We start from the raw sequence: 22,807 nt of genomic DNA, 5'->3' as shown, positions 1-22,807 counted from the left end.
TCAAGGAGGTACCCATGGGCGAGGCTTTTGTCTAACAGAATGAATCCCACTGAGAGTCAGAGGAGGCCCACACACCTTTGAAGGTATTACTCCAGCAGACGTTACCACTCTAGACTAAAAAGGACAAAAACAGAGACAACTGAACCCCCAAACTTCTACTGACAACCAGCAGGCTGACGAAACTACTCAGCTGCAAATATATTGCTGCTTTCATGAAAAAGGGAGATTCAGAAGGCAAAACCATGATTTTGGTAGAAATCTTGAGGACAGAGCCAAAAGCCACTGAGAGTTATTCTTGTGCTCTGAGAGCTGATTAAACGCTGCTATCGCCAGGCCCTGAACCAGCCATGGCTCAGGGACTCCTCTGTGCCTCTTACCCCACTTTTTGGACAGGAATGGGTACAGTGCTTCTCCAATACCTGCCTCACCACTGTTCATTGAGTGTAGGAGACAACAGTCTCCGACTTCACAGATCCAGGGACTGAGACAACTGAATTCAAGGACCACCACCTGGGGAGATCACCCACACCTGGACCTAACTTAGAAACAAAATTCCAGGCTTTGAGCCCTGCAGCAGCCCTGCAGGTCTCCTCCTGGAGACCATGGGAGGGAATGAATGTACTCTGCACAGGGCAGAATGTAAATCACGGGACTCAGGGCAGACTGCGAAAGGCCACCTCCTAGAAGGCCTCCGCGAACCCCGTCTTCTGGTATCCACCGCGCTCTTGGTACCCCTTCCTCCTGGGAGTGGGCTAGCCTCACTAAAGAGAACGAAGCACAAGAGGCAGGATGTTAATTCTGACACAGAGGACAGGAAGACGTGGATCCTACTTAGGTGCACGCACACTCACTTGAGGGAAGTGACTGTCATGCCCCAAGCTGTGCCATGGAGATCACATAAGGAGGCTACGGGGCAAAGAATTGAGGGAGGCCTCCAGGCAGCAGGAAACTGAGGCCCTCAGCCCAGCACCCAAAGATCTGAAACCTGCCAACAGCCACATAGACGAGTTGAGAAGTGGAGAGTCTCAGCTGAGTCTTCAGACCAGACCCTGGCCCTGGCCCACAGCTGACTACCACCCCATGGAAGGACCTCGAGTCAGAGGACCCAGCAAAGCTGCACCCACAGAAAGTACAATGTGTGTATTTTAGCACTAAATTTTAGGGTAATTAATATAAACATAACACACTAGGTAACAAAATTAAGTCTCAGTCTTGACAATGGAGTCTTTTGAAAAACTGTTGCTTTCACTGACTGGGAATCTTTCCAGCCTTAAATCCTGAGCTGAAAGTTCTCACTTAGCTAACCAGGAGAGGAAGGGCTGGTATTCTGACTGAATATCAGGTTACACAGAGTGGGCTCCCACCCCCTAGGATGCGGAAATGCTGATGGCTTCATAAACTACCAGAGACACACCCGAGGAGAGGAAGGCTGTGAGATCGCCAAGGGCAGTAAAGAAGGCAAACAATGACCCCTGGAAGTAACGGAATTATACAGTACTGAGGTTCCCAAGACCCTAACAAGAGATGAAAAGATTAAGTGAAGAAAGGACCAAGGAACCAACCTTGTAGTTAGCATCTGCAAAGTCTCTCCAACTACAGGCGAGAAACAGGGGTCAGGAATAGTCGAGACCTCACTGATTTTCTCCAAAGGAGGAGTCTGAGGTAAAACATCAGGACGACCGAGGTGGACGCCTGGAAAAAAGAAAGGGGAAGAAAATCAGTGAATAAAAAGGAGGAGAAAATGGGCTGGGTTATAGAGGGGACACAGGTAGCATGTTGACTTTTCCTGGACAGGAATGGGGAGAAGAGGTCCTAGGCACAAAAGGTAAGGGTACAGAAGGAAGGGAGGGGGGAGGGCGGGCCCAATTACATGGAGACCCCAGCCCTGGCGCTGACCTGGCTCCACTTCTGCCTTTGTTGTCACTTGTGCCTTGTGCTCCCCAGAGGCGGATGGCTGGTAAGTAACGCAGGAGTTGCCGCTGGGGCCTGCTCGCCGAGAGAAAGATGAGCCAGACCGAAACTTTTTGGAAGGAGAGGGCCTCACTTTAAAAGGGAAAGAGAGAGCCTACTTAGCACCCACCTCAGAAACCATCACCAAGACACAAACTACTAGTTTCCCCAGCACAAACCGGAAGTTGTTCTTCTGCAAAGCAGGAGGAAGGTTTAATGTCAACTAAGGCAGGCTCTATGGACTGCTCTTCAGAGGGAGCATCTCGTTCCCTTGACTCTGGAAAGCAGCAGAGAATCCAGAGGCAAAGCGGCACACGTGTATCTCCCCTGCTACAGCCACTGATGAGAGGTCCCCTGGCCAGTCGTCCCTCTGTGGTCAGCATGGAGAGTGCCCTCCAGGGAAGCCCGGCAGAGAGGGCCCGTTCACTGCATCTCACAGCACACGGCACTGTGACACTTTACGCTTTCATACACTGTTCTGAAAGGACTTAGAAAGTTTCTTAAGACTGGCACACTCAGATCCTCTTCTGCCTCACTGAGGGACAACTGAAGCTGATGAGGAGAAGCTGGGGAGGAGGAGATGGAACTTGCTGGTGGCAGCAGCGGGGGAGATTTGGAAAGAACATCATTAGCTCTTCCCAACCAAGAAAGTTGAAGGAAGAGACCAAGGACATGTGCTAAGCAGAAACACTATTTTCCCAACCACCCGATCCTAGTGTGAGAACCCCAGGCATCTGGGATAGGGACAGAAAACCACGCTAGGAATACTCTGGGGTATCTCCGTCCATGAAAGTCTAGTTCTGCCTAAAGCTCAGCCTGTGACAGAGCTCCTATACCCACAATGACACACTTCTGCAATCCCACCGATTTCCCAGAAGTGTCCCCGCCTCAACGACACATGTAAAGGAGAGCAGGGGGAGCAGCAACTCGCACACGACTGGGTCAGACAGTGACACGAGGCGCAGCAGCAGCTCTCACTGGGGGTCAGTGGAGCAGGAGAGGTCTGACTTTAAGCAGTTCCCTGAGCGGTGTCCTGGCCCCATCTCTCAGGGTCAGCGAGCCAGCAGGGGTCATCTGGCAGAAGCACTTACGGGGGATCTTCTTGAACACCGTGTTGCACATGAAGCGCTGGAATCGCTCCGCGTAGAAGCCTGGCCGATGCACCGACACAGTGTCCTGCAAAGCACGAGAATGGCTGTGGTCAGAGGGAAGGTCCGGCAAGAGAACCTCTAGGCCAAGGGTCAGGCCACCCTCGGTTGAGGCCCTGACAGAAGGGTAGCACCCACAGATGAAAGAAGAAACTAAGTAGGCAAGTCAGAAGCAGGCAGGAGAATCTCTAGTTATTGCCACTCACCCCGTCGTGCACCAGTGCTTTCCAAGAGTGCTCCAGCTTCTTGACAAACCTGCCAAGAAAGACGTCTATCATGCACTCACACCGTCTTAAAATAAATGACTTCAGTTTTCTATTTTAGGAAGTTAGAGGGGCAATGGTAACAGCAACACTGAAAGAAACTAGGAAAGCACTCCACTGTTACGCCTGGTCTCCACAGAACAGGCGTGGTAGCACCTGCTCACCGTGGGAGACAAAGCTGTTTCTAGGTAAGGTCATGACGCCCGCATTGGACGAGGGCAATCCAGTTCCTCCCTCACCACCGTGTCAGCGCTGCTTAGTCCCACAGGTTGAAACCCTCGCTGACACTGTGACACCCCAACCCCCCCGCAAGGGGAATGTGTTCCCAGCTCCCTATGTGGAGGATGACTCATCTCGCGGGTGTTTCACAAAGAGCCAGATGGTGTGTGCTACCCCGGTGTCACCGGGGGCTGACTCAGCGTTCTGCAGGGGCACACGCTGTGTCCCAAGAGGTGGTGCGGCATGGAAGCCGGGCGACAGAGTCAAGGAAACAGACCACCCAAAGAGGCAAGCAGCCACAGTGCCACTCGTGCCCTGGCCTCAGGCAAATCTGGTGTCAAAGTAGTTAGCTGCATCCACCCTGCCCCCAACGTGGGGCCAGGTGCTCCTCACCTGTAAGACTGCAGGATGTCAATGATGCCGATATAGAGCAGCAGTCTTTCTCCTTTACTGTTCCGGGCAGGGATGCCACCCATGCTGGGAAAGACAAGGACAGAGTGAGACAATCCTCTGCATGACAGCAGGTGCCTGTCATCGCAGGTCAGTCAGGACATGGAGCTGAGACCCAGCTCCCTCCATAGGCTAAGAGCCAGGATGGAGTATGTGTCAGCAAACTTCTCTCCAAACCTCACTTGTCTCCCATGCCTACCCTACCCGGGAGAATCTAAGAGCTCTCCTACTGAGCAGTTCATTGGGGGAATACTCCAATTAACTCAAAACGTCCTCAGTACTTTCATTATGTTAACATCTGAGTCTCAAGAGTCATGTTAATGGTGAGTGACACCACCGAGAAGACCTCTGTGGCACTACACTGACCACACGCAGTCACTGGTCACTGCACCTCGACACCATTGCGACCCAAGGCCAACGCCCACCACAGAGAAGCCCAGAACACACGACTCCTCCTGATGATGGTTTGATATGGTTTGCAGGCATGTCTAAGACCGGGTGTACTTTTTTTTTAAAAAAAAGTATTAATTTTGAATCTCTTTCCTTCCCAGATATACTATAAATCCCAAGTTAAGACATTTTCCCCAAGAAAGCTCTCAAGTTGTTGACCTAACTGTTGACTTAACTCAAGGGTCACTCCCTTCCCAGAAGCCGGGTCCCTTCCTCAAAAATCAAGTTTTGAGCCTACTGTCACGTTCCCAGCGCCCGTGTCCACTCACTGGTCATCAGTCTCCATGGTGCCCCCGCGTCGAGCCTCGCCCTGGATCGACTCCATAGCTGTGGAGTAAAGAGCCTTTTGCGGGGCGGGTCTGCGCAGGTCAACTGGGCACTGTGCTTCGCTGCCCAAGGGTTCTCGCTGGGCGTGATCTATGTTATGGATTGACATCAAGAGGCTGTAGTCCATTATCTTGAAGCTCTGTAACACCTACGGGAAGGAAAATCACGCTCTGAGTACTGCGAGGTATGAGGATTTTTTTTCAGGCTCTCACAGCTGTCCTGATTCGCTCTAATTATTCTTGATGGTACACCTCCAGGGCTAGCTAACCCAGGATTAGCCTTTGCTGCTCCTCCTCAGAGAAGGCAGTTACCCTCCTCTGATTATTCTCCATTTATATCCCTCAACTTTCTTTCATCTGAGTATATAAAAAAGTTAGGTTACCGCCTAGCCTATTAGCCCCTTTGTTTCTCCCTCGCCCCACCCCGTGAAAAGCAAGCAGCAAGGCGCATCTGTACCAAGCATGTCTCGTGACAGATCTGTTGCAGATCTTAGATCTTACATGACCGGCTTCAGCTCAGGTCAGTGCTTGCCAAATCCCTACCGCCACCGGCACGGTGTCTTCCCAGGGGAGAGTCGGTGAAGTGCAGACACTCTAGAAAGTGGTGACGGGGCAGGACAGAGGGAGCAGAGAGCGCTGAGGCGTGTGTGGGAGGCACGCCAGGGGCTGGGGCTAGAAGAGCTGGGAGGAAAGCAAACGGGTTGATGAGCGACACTCAGGCCCGGGGAGCTGGGTCCGAAATGAGCAGAGGCCGGCACTCGCAGCTGTGGTGTCTTCAGTGGCGCACAGCTTGCGAGCTGTAAGTTCGGGTCTGGCAGGCAGACCACAGGTGTGAGGAATGACAGTGCAGGCGTGAGAATAAGGACGATGAGCGACCGTGTGGCCCAGGGGGGCTGGGGACAAAGCACAGGCTGGTGGAGGAGAAGCAGGGGTGCCGCAGCCTGGGAGTTACTCTGAATGAGAATCTGCCTCCTACTGGGGGACGCAGGGAGCGAAGGAACAGAGTCCCATCTCCCACAGCTGTGACGCCTAAGAACCACCAAGCTGTTTCCACGCCTTTCAGTTTCTGGACAGAAGCAAGTATGACAACTCACCAGGCAGTCGCGCTGCAGGGTCTTACAGAGAGCATTATACATGTCGGAATCCAAAAAGAGGCCATCGGGGATGTCTTGTAAGAAGTCCAGGTCTTTCAGCGTGGGGAGAGGTTTTTCTCGCTCCTTCTGGGAAGCCCGCCTTTTGTAGGTTGAGCCCTTGAGGTCGTATTTGATATGCATCTTGACCGACCGTGGTAAGAGATTGTTCATCACCACAATTCGAATGTTCTTACCACCTGCCTGCACACAGTACAGGCCGTAGAATTTAGGCAGCAATGTCCGAGGATTCTGGTTGAGGTTCTGAAGGCACAGCAGTAAGAGGAGGCAGAAGAGCAAGTTAGCCAATTTTTAGTGAAACTCATGGGCAAAAGCTGTCACCCAGGGCCTCCCCGGTGGCGCAGCGGTTGAGCGCTGGGTTGTGAGGCTGCCCCCGGCCTCTGCAGCACCGGTTCGATCCCCGGCTGCTCCCCGGCCACCGGAGGAGGGTCCCACAGGGCGCACAGACCTCTCCTGCTGCCCGCTGCTCCCCTCAGCAGTGTCCTTCGGTCCTTCTGCCTGCTCTGCTCCCCGCTCTGGCTCTGGTGCATTTTCTCACCCTCCCGCGCTTCTGACTGTACCCAGTGCTTGCATAAAAAAATAAATCTTAAAAAAAAAAAAAAAAGCTGTCACCCAGCTTCCTTTGGGATTCAGTTACAATCTGTCTGTCCTTAAGCCCACACCTTATTTGTTCAAAAATTTCCAATGCAACTGAGTAAAGGATGGATCACTACCAGCTGAGTCACAGACCCTCCACCGTAGGGTCTTCAATATCCACTCAGTCTGAAGAGTAAACTTATGTTGGATTTATTCCCTCACAGATGTTTGAGACATTTTAACCTTAAGTCCTTGGTATAGTACACTCTTGGGGGATATGATGGGAAGTAAAGAGGAGTTCTTTAATTTCTCCAGAGCCTGCAGGAGCAATCAAGCAGAGTAAGCTTAAGCTGAGTACAAATGGGCCTCCCCGGTGGCGCAGCGGTTGAGCGCTGGGTTGCGAAGCTGCCCGCAGCCTCTGCAGCGCCGGTTCGATCCCCGGCTGCTCCCCGGCCACCAGAGGAGGGTCCCACATGGCGCGCAGACCTCTCCTGCCGCCCGCTGCTCCCCTCAGCAGTGTACTTCGGGCCTTCTGCCTGCTCTGCTCCCCGCTCTGGCTCTGGTGAATTCTCTCACCCTCCCGCGCTTCTGACTGTACCCAGTGCTTGTATAAACAAACAAACAAATAAATAAATCTTTAAAAAAAAAAAAAACAAAAACAGAGTACAATCAAGGTAAGTAACCAACCTCACTCGACATCTCAATCTAGAAGGTAGACTAAGAACAGAAGATAAAATCATCACTGAATCTTGCCTTTGAGTAAGCCAAATAACTGAAACAGGACTGATAAAGAACTCCTTGTGGGGACCTCCCTAGTAGCACAGGGGTTTAGTCTCAGCGCTATCAAGCTACCACCAGCCACTGCAACATGAATTCGATTCCGGCCAGGGAGCTATCCACATGGCGTAGCCAACCACTCCTATCTCCCTTCTGCTCCCCTCAGTACTGTATTTCAGTAGATCTGCCTGTTCTGCCCCCCACTCTCTCTCTGGAAAATCCTTTTATCCCCCTACACCTCTGGCCTGTACCCTCTTTCTTGTATGCATAAATAAAAATAAATCTTTAATTAAAAAAAAAAAAAAAGAACTCCTTGTGGCCACAGACAGCAAAAGACAGAGAGGGAGAGAAGTATGAAGCATGAAAGTGGACTGAGTTCTTCCACAGACGTGCGGTGCCGTCCACCCCACGAAGACCTGTCCAGGAGTGGAGCAGTAACACCAGTGCTCAGCGGTCATCTCCTCCTCACCATGTAGTATCCTGGAAGCAGCTTCTGCAGAAACTCCGCCTCTTTATGCTGGACCGTTTTGATGATGAACTCGTCATCACTGGACACATAGAAGAGGGACCCGCTGGCGCCTGAGTTGCAGAGTTCAATCAGCGGCTCGCTGCAGAGGGAGTACTGGGCCCGGAGAGAAGAGGACAGAGGTTCAGAGACCAGGGTCCGCCCACACAGGGATCAACTGCACGTGCCATTCTGTCCTCAGGGACAGGCAGAGCAAGACGGGCGTAGTGCTCCTTGGGAGCTGCCTCTGACACTGGCATCCCAGGGGCCTGAGACCCGAAAGCTTACCAAGTAATCATCAGGCCGGATACCGAATAACTCCCGAAAGTAGCGGAAGGCCACAGGGGCGTAAGTCTTGAACCGGAAGTCATTGTAGTGATGAGCAGGGGTGAGGTTGCTCCCTTCACTGTGGGGTTGAACAGAAGAAGCCATAACTCACCAATCCTTGACATCCACCCTGGGAAGACGCGTAGTCACCCAGAGGCAGGCCAGTACCTCCCTCCCGACATAATCAGAGGGATTAGATGAGTCAGTCTGTTAGTGGGACAAATGCGTAATATGGGATTAAGACAAGAACACAGGGAATCACGCTGCCTCCTCCTCAAGGCCTGAACTGTGTTTCTGCACACACGCCACAGGCCAGAGGCTCACGGAAGCAGCACAGAGAGCAGCTGCTCCCCAATTTCTCTATTCCCACATCACCCTGATGAAGACCTCCAATCCCACACCATCAGGACATAAGCCCAAATTAGACCCTAAAGCTGCGCTGAGGTTGATACAAAAAAGTGTCACATTTTCCAGCATATTCCCCTGGAAATTAACCTCTGTACCTGGGGAAGAAGATACTCTCCACCACATAGAAATCTTGCATGAGGACATCCCGTTCTGGTTTCGTACTCAGGCTCCCCACAGTATGAGTAATGCCTAACTGGATGGCACCTTTCAAGGCGGATGAGGTTGTCTGACAAACAAGAGAAACGAGTTAAATTTCAAGTACTAAATAAAACAATCCAAGCAAAGGAAAAAACAAACAGAAAACAAACAAACGCGACAACACACATAAAACCTGACCACAGCAATGAAAACTCAGGAATGCAGTCGGGAGGAGACATACTTTAGGAAAGCAAACACCATCCCAGCCTCAGACCAGGTCAGGCGGCCGGCTCTCCACCCCTGCTCGAGATGGCAGTGACATCTGGCACAGCCTGCCAGTGAGTGAAGATATAGAGTGGGGCTCGCTGAGGCAGCCCCAGCAGGCACGGTGCCCCCATCTATCTGTACTGGAAGACACACCAGGAGAAGAGTCTTAGTGCTCACTTCCCTCCAAAGGCCCCCACTAAGAGTATGGGGGGGGGAAGAGAGGAGTGTGGGCCTCTAAACATTTTATTCATCTGATACAAAAGGGAAAGAGAATCAAGGGGTGCTTTGACTGACTACAGTGTGACAGAAGTTTCAGTCCTCTCAGGCAGATCCGACTGGGTATCCCAGGGACAACGGGGTGGAGTCAGGGCCGGAGTTCCGAACTGAAGAGTCAAATTAATTCTGAGAAAGTATTTGGATTTTAAATAATACTATGGTCAAAACACTAATTACCCCCACCCCCACTCTTACAACCCAGGATTCTAACTCCATGTGAAAATATCATCTAGAGCCGTGCTGTCCCATACAGTAGACATTAGCCACATGTGGCTGTTTAAATTAAAATTATTATTTTAAAAGATTTATTTATGCATACAATAACTGGGGTACAGGCCAGAGGTGTGCGGGGTGAGAGGATTCACCAGAGTGGGGAGCAGAACAGGCGGATCTACTGAAATACTCTGCTAAGAGGAGCAGTAAGTAGGTGAGACAGGAGAGGTCTGAGCCATGTGGGTAGCTCCTTGGTTAGGGATCCAACTTGTGCTGCAGTGGCTGCTGACAGCTTCATAGTGCTGAGACTTAACCCTTGCACCACCGGGGAGGCCCAAGTTAATTAAAATTAAACTGAATTTAACTCAGTTTGTCAGTCTTACTGGCATGCACTCCACAGCATGCACATCAAGTATGACTGGTGGCCACCATACTGGATGATACAAAAGCGCATTTCAATTCCTGTAAAAAAGTTCTACTGGACAGTCTGTTTTGAAAGATTTCCCTTATCCCAACTCTCCGAGTATTTGTTCCTAGTCCTTATTGGAATTAAAATTGTAGCTAGTTTTTTAAAATGCTTGCCCCTCCAATTAGAGTAGTGGCTCAATGCTCATTAACACATAAGAACTCAGGGCCTCCCCGGTGGCGCAGCGGTTGAGCGCTGGGTTGCGAAGCTGCCTGCAGCCTCTGCAGTGCCGGTTCGATCCCCGGCTGCTCCCCGGCCACCAGAGGAGGGTCCCACATGGCGCGCCGCCCGCTGCTCCCCTCAGCAGTGTACTTCGGTCCTTCTGCCTGTTCTGCTCCCCGCTCTGGCTCTGGTGAATTCTCTCGCCCTCCCGCGCTTCTGACTGTACCCAGTGCTTGTATGCATGTATGTATAAATCAATCAAGCAATAAAAATAAATAAATAAATAAATAAATAAATCTTTAAAAAAAAAAAAAAAACACATAAGAACTCAAAAATTTCCCTTGAATTGACAAGGGTCTCAGAACCCCTTCCCGGGAGTCTTTTTCTTGAGAATGAATCTATTCCTTGGGACACTGCCATAAAGGCAGAGAAAAAACAAGCAAAATTTACATGGGCCAGAAAGAGAACTCTAACAAATGTTCTCGTCCTACATCAGATGAGGCACAGGTGCTGCATGGGAGGCTGAACACTGCCTCTTGGGACGCCTAAGCATTTCCGAATCAGCCCAGAACTAAAGAAGTGGGATTCACCCCAGAAGGCCTCTCTCCCGTTCTCCCTTCAGCCATTCAGTTTTTGCCTATTACTATCTTCTTGACTATTCCTGTTATCTTTCCAATACATGTGATATCTAAAGCTCAAAGTGCAAGTCTTCTAGGTCCTATTCACCAGCTGAAACTGCCATTTAAAAAGTAACAAACTGCACACAAGAGAGAAAGAAAACACTCAGCCTGCAGTCTCTCCTGTATCACAACAGGCTATCTCGCCTTTACACACATCCAGTGCCACAGGACAGACAGACATTTAGGAGACATGGCTGCTGACACAAGGTAAGAATGACTTGGGGACTTGTTACATGTTCATGCCTAATAGAGAAAAACACACACACACACGAGACAATTCACCCCTTGTGAAGTACACCCTAAAATCCGAGTTGTATGACAAATATTGTGAGAAGGTTTACGATTGCAAGAGATGAGACATAAGGTGGAGATAACATCAAGGAGGCAGAACTATCCCTTCCCGAGTAAATGAAAGGGTTCTGCCCAGACACACCTTTTTATATGTTGTCTCTCCTGAGGAATCAACACCTCGGTGGCCTATTTTCTTGATGGGCATGCCAGAGGTATAGGACACCTAGGAAAAGAAGAGTTGCAATTAGTATATGAGCCCCAGCAAACCACCACCCTGGTGGTTTATCAAAACAAAACACATGTTAGATAAGGACATTGTCTAAAATCTTCAGAAGATGGGCCCTATAGGTGAGCACACACGGGCCCAGAGTTGCCCCCCAGTGAATTAACTGGTTAACTACAAAGAACAGAGAAGAAAACTCCCAGGACACATATTTCACCTGTGATCTTCAGAAAGATGACATAGAAGACAAATAGGAAATAACACCAGAAAAAAGGGAAAAACCTAAATTCACAAAAGCAAGACATGTTATATAGAATTCTACAGATTCTTTCTCTTTGTTAGCTTTTTCATTAAGCTTTTATCTCAAAACAAATTTTTCAGAAATTTCTACCCCTGTAATCTTCAGCCCAACCTGAACATTATTTGCTCAGAGTGAATTCAACAGCAGAAATTATCTAGCTTTAGGGGGCCTCCCCGGTGGTGCAGCGGCTGGAGCGCAGCGCTGTGAAGCTGTCCACAGCCTCTGCAATGCAGGTTTGATTCCCGGCCAGCCAGGGAGATTGGCATGGCAGACCTCCCCTGTCTCGCCCGCTGCTCCCCTCAGCAGTGTATTTCGGTCTGTCTGCCTGTTCTGCTCCCCGCTCTGTCTCTGGTGAATCCTCTCACCCTCCTGTGCCTCTGGCCTGTACCCCAGCTATTGTATAAATAAAAATTAAATCAAGAAAGAAAGAAAGAGAAGGAAAGAAAGGGAAGGAAAGAAAGGGAAGGAAAGAAAGGGAGGGAGGGAGGGAGGGAGGGAGGGAGGGAGGGAGGGAGGGAGGGAGGGAGGGAGGAAGGAGGAAGGAAGGAAGGAAGGAAGGAAGGAAGGAAGGAAGGAAGGAAGGAAGGAAGGAAGGAAGGAAGGAAGGAAGGAAGGAAGGAAGGAAGGAAGGAAGGAAGGAAGGAAGGAAGGAAGGAAGGAAGGAAGGAAGGAAGGAAGAAAAATTATCTAACTTTTGGCAAATTCAAGTAATACAAGTCTAGGAATTAACAGGCTGAGGCAACAGGATGACTCCTCACAGAAATGGGGCCCTGGTGTCTTAAAGAGATTCCTGAGACCATGATTACGGCTTTGCTTTCCACCCACACAGCAGCCCTGAAGGCAGGCAGGCATGAAACCAGCAGAGCTGAGTGTGGAAGGCTATTCCAGACGCCACAGCCGTGACAGCAGCCCACAGCCGTGAAGGCGCTCTTCCCCGCCTCGGCACTCAGTCACTAGCCAGAAGGCAAGGATTCAGTGGAAACAGACGCCGTGATCCGCGGGCCTGATATTAAGTTCCCCTCTTCTTGCTGAGGCCCTCAGTGCCAGACAACCTTTAGTATATAACCTAACACATCTGAGATTTGTTTTGAGATAAAAGCCTAAAAATCCCAGGCCAAGAGGGTCCATTTTATGAGGCCCCTGTCACCAAACCCAGGAGAGAGGTAAGAGGTTAACAGGAGAAATTCCCCATGGGAAGAAAGTCAAGCAAATGGAAGATACTCTGCACAGAAAAGATAAACAGGAACTGAATGACTTCTGTATGGTCGAGAGCAGCACTCGTATTGGCTAAAGCTGTCCAACCAGGAAGCAGTAACAGACAAGAATGGGGCCAGCGTCCAATCTCAGTCTTATTAACTGCCCGATCTTGGGGAAATTACAGAACTGCCAATCCTCACTTTCTTCAACTGTAAAACAACAGAAAACATGCACAACACCAGTACTTTCCATACAGAGGTTGTCTGCAGAATTGGGTAACGATATATATAAATGACATTAAGTATATTATTTACACTTTGGTACATTAAAAATGCTCAATTCCTGTGAGCTATTGATACCATAGTGAAATGCAACAAAAGTAGAGTTGTATTAATTTCTACCAAAGAAATGTAAGAACCCTGTCTAGCTTCCAAATTTGTTTTGTTATAAACCCACAACCTTCTATGCCAGAATGAGTTGTTTTAACTACTACATCAATATGAAACTTACCTCAGATGTCATGGGTTTTTTGATTCCAGATGCTGTTAAAAAAATAAACAAGACAGAATCTTTAGTATGTACACACACTGCCTCTACCAAGGATATTACACCCTGAAGTAATCAGGGTTTAAGTCAAATCAAACCTGACAACAGGCTCCTGTCTCTTGCTCAGGGAGAACAGAGTCTTTCTAATAGGAATTTTAAGTGTGCCCTCGCCCTCCTCCTCCAGACAGAGTCCTGATGTAAAGTCCACTCCTGTTGTCGTTCCTTTTCTTCCTCAAGCCCTTGTATGCTCTCTGAGAAGTCAGTCTGCCCTGGAAACACTTAACTAGCAGAGCCAGAGGGCCTCAGCTGGTGCCATGGGTGAGAGGGAGGCCCCGAGAGACACCCACGACTCACTGGTATCTGGGCTGAATGGATAATGTCTCTCTTACACCTACAAGTATAGAACTTGCAGGGCACATCTACGGTGCTCCACTCTCCCTCTATTATTCATTTCAGGAAAAAAGTCAAAAGTTAACGAGAAGGCTGAGGATGAGAAAATACTGTATGGAAATACTGCAAAAGCATTCAGTGCAGGGGAGCTGTTCTGGGTTCTCCACGTCCTCGCCTGGTTTCTGCTGCATCCTCGTGGGCACCCTGCCTGAGCTGTCCGCTTACTATTTAATCGGTACAGATGTAAGACAAGTGTGTGGTTAAATCTCACAAGTATCACGTATGCCTTTTATCCAAAATTTAAGAATGATTTCAAGAATAGGTGTGTTTAGCAAGTGACTCACTCTTTAGTCCATCTACAGGAAATCTACTCTGAAAGATCCAATGAATTCTTAAGGGTTTGCATCCCCATCATTTTCACCTATGATTACATCGGACACACAGTCAGGGAGACAGACAGACCTTCCTCCCTTCATATTGGAGAATGTTGGCCTTTACCTTCAAAGACTATTGGTGAATCACTTGGATTTAGTTCTAAAGAATTCAAGGGGGATAAAGATTAGCCATATTAAAAGAAATTAAAAAGAGGACGCCAAGTGGATGGATCTTCAATAAGCTAAGTTACCATCTGAGTAAGAAGACCCCAGGTCCTGTACACGTGTAAGGATTAATAATGACGACGAAGGAACAGAGACACATGGGATGAAGGGCAATCGAGTAATGTTCTCATGATGGTTGTTTAAGACAATGATCAAGGTGCCTGAGAATTCAGAATCTAGTTGGGCTCAGAGGAGAGACTGTGTTTTGATACCAATAGCAGAGCAGCAAAAGTGCCTTCCCCATAGTGAGTCAGCATGGCAAAAATGGGGAACAGATGGTTTTTATTCTCTTCCCAATAAAGGAAGCAAGAGAAATGTCACCTAGCTATTGGGAAGATACAGTGCATATGTGACTCAGAACACTGGAAAACCACACAATTTTCACTGTTAACTCTTGAGTTGTCCCATCAGATATATGGTCTCCAGCAGGGCCCAGTAAGTGACACCTTTACAGGTGTAGATGCCTCACGGTTAGTCAGGTTGACTTCAGATGGGAGAAAGACTCAGTGATTTAGGGATGGACCCCGCAGATGAAGCTTCCAAGAACAGACTCAGATCTATGATGAAAACTGCTACAGACTTACTGCAAAATTTAAGGTGTCCACCAACGGAGACAGTCAAGCCCCTTAAATCCTACAACCCCTTAGCTGAGAGTGAACATGCCATGCTATTTAAAAATCAGAAGACCCGGGTTCAAATCCCTTGCCCATGAGGAAAACTGTTCTCTCTATTTAACAAAAACAAAACCTTTATTTTAAGGTGTAAGTAAAGATGAGATGTGAGATAAGCTAAATCAAAATACTTTATGGACTCTAAAGTGCTATACAAATATGCTGCTCCGTGTGGCTTTTTTTTTAAAATATGGACTATTTCAGGAATCAGCATGTCACCTTGCATAGGGGTCATGCTAATCTATGTCTCATTCTGATTTCAGTGTGTGAGCACCAGGTGAGCACTGCATGTGATTTCTAGTGCAAGAGCAAAGCTGGACCCACAAGGTTTAATGTTCTATTACCGAGACCTTTATGAAATTCTAATTAGCATTTCAAAGTACTGGGCTCACCCAAGCCCTTGAGCCACCCCAACCCACAATATACCAACTTGCAGGGCAGACACTCAGCCACAGTCAGACTCTCATCAAGGAAATCGGCATGATTTCAGTAAAGACACTGATTCTGAACTCCTTAGTCAGTTCTTGGCCTATTCCCTTATAGAAGAAGGGGTTTGCAGAGCAACTGGCACAACCAAGAGCCAACATCCACTCACCGAGTGGTGGTATCACCTAGAGGGTAACCGCTGTATGCAAGGAGTCATGGGACAAACAATGGAAGGGAAAAAGCAGTTAAGTGATTTCAAAGCAGAGTAGACTTGGGGCTTTCTTCCTAAGAAGTTCTACTTTGCTGCCTTTCCTATTTTTATCATTCAAACATGTGGCTTTAGGGCTGTACACTCTTGCGAAGTACCCAGAATGGGGGTGGGAGGACTTTGCTCAGTGGAATTTTGGTGCCAATTGCATAGCTCAGCAACTGCAAAACTGGGATTAATCCCAAAAATTCTACTGCTGCAGCAGAAAGATACTGGGGTCTAAATAATAATAATCGGACCAAGTAATAAAGGGAGGAGAATCGGGCCTAAGGTTTACCTTCTCCCATGCTTGAAGTTTTGGCCTTGGGCACAGATCAGAGTCAACCTAGCAAAGAATGGAAGAGAAAAGAAAAATGCCTAGAAAATTGTATCAACGCTGCCTTGTCTGGTCCAGAAACCCAAGAAAGAACAGAGACAACACAGGGAACCAGGTCTGGTAAGTCCATGAGACTGAAGAGCCACCAACAGTACATACAACACACATTTTCACCTGATAATCAGTTTTCTCTTCTATGGGTGGGTGGGTGGGGGTGTGTGTGTGTGTGTGTGTGTGTGTGTGTGTGTGTGTGTGTGTGTGTGTGTGTGTGTGTGTGTTGTTTTAGAGGATAGAAAGAAAAAGACCAACTCAGCAAGGCATACTATATGGTAATGGCATTGCTATATGGTAATGCCAGCCAGCAAAAGCTTACGGGAAATGGATTTATCCCTATGGGTAAACTAGAATATTGTTTTCTAGTATCTCTGTGAAAAATAATCTCTAACAGGTATTTATCATCATTTTATAATCCACATCCATAATCCAGCTATATTGCTGCTTTCTGTATGTGGGGAAACTGACTACAGGACAGTTTAAAATTTACTCTTCCTCAGAAAAACCATTCTCCTGAGGATGTGAGGACCCATAAGCCAAAACTCTCAGGGATTACTATGAAAACGCTACATCATCATCCGTCCACACCAGGAAACACGACACTGGCTACGAGGGCAGGTGGGCACAGGCTGGCAGGTCGAGTGTAACGCTGCAGCCGGCTAGGGCCAGCTTCCTCTCAGTGACTCAACTGTAACACATCTCAGCACGACTCTGATACTCAACTATTTCTGCTTCTCCCACCTCCCCATTCATTTATCCAATGGCTGCCTACGGATCACGTATTGTCATGGCAGGAAGGACACCACAAGCACTATGCCCAGCTGTTTGCTCCTAACCTGGAGGCACTCACACTTCTGCTTGCTACTCCACCAATGGGCATATCCACATTCCCCAACTTCCCCTAAATGTTGACTAAACTGAGATGCCAATGCAATGGTAGCCAGATTATTCATCTCCACTCACCGATTTATATTTGTATAGCGCTTTAAAAGCTTATAAACACATCTCATTAGGCCTTCAAAACTACACGAGGGCGGGAACTGTTCTAATAGAAGACGTATGAGACATGAAAACCTAAGACAATGTGTAAAACTTACTTGGATGCTGATTAGGAAAAAAAAAAAAAAAACCTAAAAAGATTTCTTGGACAGAAATCTCAAAAAGAGAAATTAACTATCGTTAATTCTGCATATGCGACAAGCTACTATGGTTTTATAACAACTCCCCCAACCTCCCCACCCCTCACCCGCCACCACAAAAAAAGCATCCTTACCTATAGAAATACATTCTAAAGTATTGATGGGTAAAATCATATGGAGACTATCTGCTTTAAAACATTCCATGCGATAGAGGTGGGGCAATGGAGAAGAATGCAGCCAGACTGGCAGACTGCTGCTACGGAAGCTAGCTGATGGGCACAGAAAGGTTCATTGTACCCTTCTATTTTGTGTATGTTTGAAAATATTTATTTTTATAAATACAAGAAAAAAAGATAACACAAGAGAAAAAGATAACAAATCTGGATAATCAAGCTTCTGCATCTGAGCTGGTTTCTTTCTTAGAGATTTTCTGTTAAAAGTAGGCAGCAAAGATGAAGTTCTAACAGTGAAATTCTTTTCCTATTATACTAACTTCCCAATTCAAGTCCACAGAGTTTGTGTCCTTCATGACTATGGAACACCTACTTAGTAACAGGCCCTGGGCTGAGAAGTATTCTAACCAACGTGCTAATGCTGCTATACTGGAAGCAGAAAAAGGAAGGCCATGACAAAAAGGCTGCATCAGAAAAATGGCTAAGATAACTTTAGTTTTTAGTGAGTCAATAAACAATAGAGCCAATGGTGACGATTTTGACCCCTAGTCCTTCTGCAGAAAGAGAATGTAAACAGCCCAGAGGAGCAAGGGTGTACTCACTTTGGGGACTTTTTTTTTTTTATCCTGCCCAAGGCTCAGTCTGGCTGAAATCTAAGCTGTTAACAAAAGTTGATTTTACTTACTCTTTTCCTTTTTGAATTAAAGTAATATTGCATTATAACATGAAAGATGGTTTTTAAATCGAACAAATTGACGTTTTAGCTTCTCAGTCACAAATAAAGCTACTTGCTCATTATCAAGCTAACGTCTGATTTTTTTATATTATAAAAAAGTCATTCAGAAAAGGTCTTGAGATTTTAGTCTAATTTTTTTTTTTTAAATAAGAGCACACAGAAGTTAAGGGACGTAGTAAAAAGTAAAGAAAGGCAGTGACAGAGTCAGAATTGGAATTCACATTGCTAATCTTCAATTGAGGTCTCTTTCTTCTAAACAATCTTTTGTTTTCAATTTCCTGGTCACTTAGGTGAGACAAGAAGGCACCAAGGAAATTAGGATGCACTGAAAAACTAAATAAAACTCAGAATTGCTAATGGACAGTAAGAACAATTTTCTTCCCTTTCAGGTAAACCTCCCACCCATGAAGGGGAGAAGAACATTTTTCCCCCCCATCATTTTCACTGACAAGAGTTAGATGGGCCTCCCTGGTTGTGCAAGGCATTAAGTCTCAGCACTGTCAAGCTATCCAGCCACTGTAGTATGGGTTGGATCCCCGGCCGGCCAGGGAGCTACCCACATGGCACAGCAGACCCCTCCTGTCTGCCCGCTGCTCCCCTCAGCAGTGTGTTTCAGTGGATCCGCCTGTTCTGCTCCCCACTCTGCTCTCTCATGCCCCTGCACTTCTAGCCTGCACCCTAGCTCCTGTATGCATAAATCAATCTTTGGGGGAAAAACAACAGAGTCCTCCTTTAGTTCCCCTCAATTAAATTAACAACATCCTATTCCTCTCTGGTACTGGAAAAACAGTACCTTTCGCTTCTTTTACCTAGTGAGATGATCTTTCTAAGAACCACCCATTTCTAGAGGAGGAGAAACTGTCAAGTCTGACACCTGAAAGAGCAGTCTCTCGGTCTGATAGCTGCTTAGGCCCTCACCAGCAGTAGACAGTACCTTTTTGTCTTTGTAATGAGACTCAACAACTTTAACAGAAAAAAGAACTCCATTCTTAGATTAGAATCTTCTTTTTTTATTTGTGCAGGACAATGACTTGGTCTGATTAAAAGCATAGGCTACGACTACTGAATGTGCTTGGACAAAAAGGCAGCTCCTGATGGGCAAACTGTTTTAAGGATCCTGGAATCCGCTGACTCAGTCACCATTCACTGGCAAAGTCTACATTAACTTTCTAAAATGATCAATATTAGGAGCACATAAAGGAGCTCAGAAAGAATTTGTTATTTTTCTAGGAGAATCAAGGTCAGGGAGGAAGTTCCCCTTCTGTACCATTCTCTCTTCCAGCAAGCACAGCTGGTTCAGTCAGTACATTCAACAACAAATATCTAATCTGTTTTAAGTCAAGTTAGTTCACACACAGACTGTCAGATTAGTGAAGGGACCAATAACAGCACAGTGGGGCAGGAATGTGGGCTTGATTAAAACTTGTCTAGGAATGTGGGTTTGATTAAAACTTGTCTAGGTCTTGGTTACCTCGTCTATAAAATGGAGAAGTAACAACATGTACCTCATAGGGGTGCTATAAAAATTAAATAAGCCATGTATAATCCTTAACATAGAGTAAATACTCCATAAGCACTTGTCATCATGAGTTATGAAACCCCATATCCAGGATGAGAAGGGTTAGGGGAAATGAGAGGTGCAGCAGAAAGGGGACAGAGCAAGGGTGGAGACCAGTTTACTGACACAAAAGGAAATGAAGTTATGGGACAAATTTGAGAAAACAAAAAGTGGTCAATTGAGTCACATCATACTGTGGAACTGGGAGAAAATACACAACTATGTTAAGACAGCATCTCTTCTGGAGTGGGCAGAGGGAAAAGAAGCTACCATCAGATAACGTCTGCAGGACACCCACAGCCTTCTTAGAAGAAGACCATGCACTGGCACCACAAACAGCCTGGATTGTTATGGGGAAGAAGAGCTGGCTGCTAGTTATTGCAAGGAGCTCATGCTTCTTCAGCAGATACACATCAGATCTACCTCTCTTACGGCTGACCCCACAGCACAGAAAGTTGAAACCTAAATGAGGAAAAACAGAAAGTTATCACTTATTGCTGGGGTTCTACTTGTTTATAGCAGAGTAAGTATATTTTAAAAAAACTCTAAAGTTTAAAATTATAGACTGATCCCCAGCACCAGACTATGAAATGTGAGGTTACACTTTACAGCTACACGTAAATGTACAAAAATGGGAGAAGTTCGGAAAAAATTTTCCAGAAGTGGTCACAAAACTTGTAAACTAAAACATTTCACTCTGGAGTGATTCCAGATTGGCAAAACCTTTTTATGGATCCTTTGCATGAGAGCATCTATCCTTTAAAAAAAAAATTAAAAATGGGGGGCCTCCCTGGTGGCAGAGGGGTTAAAGACAGCGCTTTCAAGTTACTGCCAGCCACTACAGCAAGAGTTCAACCCCCTGGCCAGGGAGCTACCCACATGGCAGGGCAAACCTCTCCTGTCTCACCTGCTGCTCTCCTCAGCAGTGTATTTCAGTAGATCTGCCTGTTCTGCTCCCCACTCTCTCTGGTGAATCCTCTCACCCCCTGCCTTTATTTTTGTATGCATAAACAAATCTTTAAAAAAAATGGGTGTACAATTTATTTGAACAACTTCCACTTCTGGAAGGTAATATCCAGCAAAAAGCCTCAAAAGTATGTATGTACAGGGCCTCCCCGGTGGCGCAAGGGACTAAGCACCGCACTATAAAGCAATACGCAGCCTCTGCAGCATGAGTTCGATCCCCAGCCAGGGAGTAACCCACATGGCACAGCAGACCTCTCCTGTCTCACCTGCTGCTCCCCTCAGCAGTGTATTTTGTCAGTCTGCCTGTTTGTTTGTTTTTTAAAAATTTATTTATTTATGCATACAAGAGCTGGGGCACAGACCAGAGATGTGGGGGGGTGAGAGGATCCACCAGAGACAGAGTGGGGAACAGAACAGGCAGATTGACTGAAATACACTGCTGAGGGGAGCAGCGGATGAGACAAGAGAGGTCTGCCTCGCCATGTGGGTTTCTCACTGGCCGGCAGGGGATCAAACTTGTGCTGCAGAGGGTGCAAATTACTTCATAGTGCGGTGCTTAACCCCCTGCACCACCAGGGAGGCCCAGTCTGCCTGTTTGTTCCCCGCTCTGTCTCTGATGAATCTTCTCACCCTCCTGCACATCTGGCCTGTACCCCGGTTCTTGTATAAATTAATAAAATCTCAAAAAAAAAAAGAGTAAAGTATGTACAATTTGACTTACAAGTGAAATTTATCCTAATAATCAGTCACCTGAATAAAGATATATACATAAAGATATTTATCACGGCAATATATATAACTATTACTGGATATCTACTCTAATTGGAAAGTTTCAAATGAACAGGGGATTGGTAGTATATATTGTGTAGCCATAAAATTGATTACTATTATTTTTGTATACACTTATGGATAGAATGTCACAAACTGCTGAGTGGAAAAAAGTCAAAGAATTATTTTTAAAAAAAATATAGAGGGCCTCCCCTGGTGGCGCAGTGGTTGAGCGCTGGGCTGCGAGGCTGCCCGCAGCCTCTGCAGTGCCGGTTCGTTCCCCGGGCGCCAGCGAGGGTCCCACCCAAAAATAAAATTAAAAAAAAAAAAATATATATATATATATATATATATATAGAGAGAGAGAGAGAGAGAACAATATTTTCTGAAAAACACCCATAAACTTACATAGGAGAGACCCAAAGGAACATACACCACAATGTTAACATATGACCATTTCTGGATAGCGGGATTAGTGACCCTATAACTTTAAGTTTCTATTTTTCTTATGTACATAAATTTCCTGTAACAAATATTATATAGGTATTATATATTCTAACAATCAAAGCGATACACAAGGCTGGTTTTCCGGTCATTCTGTTTGCTTTCTAACCCACTTTTCCCAGTAGACCACAACCCAACAGCCCATACGCGCAGACCATACTCCCTCCCCGCACATTAACTCAAGCTCGCTGCAATCCTATGCTGCTGTGGAGAGAAACTGCAAGGACAAATGTGAAAAGGAAATGTCTAGCTTGCTGCTGACAGTCCCAACCTACAAGTAAGCTTGACGTCTATACGCTAACACCCTCTTTCTCCGCGTGTTTCTGTCAGTTCCTATACAATCTGAAAGTAACCTGCATCAGCAGAGAAGAGGTTCTCTCTGAAGAGATTCCGCTTTCATATTCCGCAGAATATTCCTGTTCTCAATATTCTCCTATAAAATGGAGATAGCTAATTTCAGCATTATTTCCTAAATGCCAAGGGCTTCTAAAATATGAAAGATTTAGTCTCTAAATTATGAAAATAAGATGGGAACTCTTCACTGCTACTAACTTCAGAACAGCCCAAGCAGCCAAGTCAAGTGCCAAAGTGGCTACAGCGCAATCTACTCTTGCTAAAACGCAAAGGGTGAATCATCACATCACTCAGACAATTTTTCTGACTAACCCTGTATTAGTCTTAAGGAAGCACTCCACTCTGGTCCATGACCTCTCCCTAATTGTGTTTGTGGAAGAAAAGATACTGGAGGGCTGGTTTCTAGTCACGTAAAACATCATTGTGAATCTCCATACATTTGCTTGCTACTACGGAACCAATGAAGATTCATCTGGAAAGGAAGGAGCATTAGAGGAAGAAAAAAATCCATCAGTATAATTCTGAGAAGAGTGAAAAAGGCAAACTTTAAGAGTTGGAAATGAGCTGGACTTAAC

The 22,807-nt window shown here is 46.6% G+C and overlaps 1 protein-coding gene across 1 annotated transcript in view; it reads right to left on the bottom strand.

Moving 5' to 3' along the window:
* The window catches only part of PIP5K1A (phosphatidylinositol-4-phosphate 5-kinase type 1 alpha), a gene marked incomplete at both ends in the record, with an annotated part of 37,984 nt that overhangs the window by 5,245 nt on the left and 9,932 nt on the right, over window positions 1-22,807 (bottom strand). Inside the window, 13 exons of the mRNA XM_084242492.1 lie at window positions 1,563-1,692; window positions 1,897-2,043; window positions 3,042-3,126; window positions 3,305-3,353; window positions 3,974-4,057; window positions 4,750-4,955; window positions 5,901-6,200; window positions 7,780-7,932; window positions 8,104-8,221; window positions 8,646-8,776; window positions 11,186-11,266; window positions 13,275-13,306; window positions 20,064-20,102. Of these exons, the coding sequence (XP_084098618.1) occupies window positions 1,563-1,692; window positions 1,897-2,043; window positions 3,042-3,126; window positions 3,305-3,353; window positions 3,974-4,057; window positions 4,750-4,955; window positions 5,901-6,200; window positions 7,780-7,932; window positions 8,104-8,221; window positions 8,646-8,776; window positions 11,186-11,266; window positions 13,275-13,306; window positions 20,064-20,102 (1,555 nt within the window). The remainder of the gene's footprint in view (window positions 1-1,562; window positions 1,693-1,896; window positions 2,044-3,041; window positions 3,127-3,304; window positions 3,354-3,973; window positions 4,058-4,749; window positions 4,956-5,900; window positions 6,201-7,779; window positions 7,933-8,103; window positions 8,222-8,645; window positions 8,777-11,185; window positions 11,267-13,274; window positions 13,307-20,063; window positions 20,103-22,807) is intronic.

The sequence above is a fragment of the Talpa europaea genome, assembly GCF_964194135.1.
Source record: "Talpa europaea genome assembly, chromosome: 9".
In the NCBI taxonomy this organism is placed as follows: domain Eukaryota; kingdom Metazoa; phylum Chordata; class Mammalia; order Eulipotyphla; family Talpidae; genus Talpa; species Talpa europaea.
The sequence above is the reverse complement of the archived record's forward strand: the minus strand, read 5'-3'. Positions and strand labels throughout refer to the sequence as shown.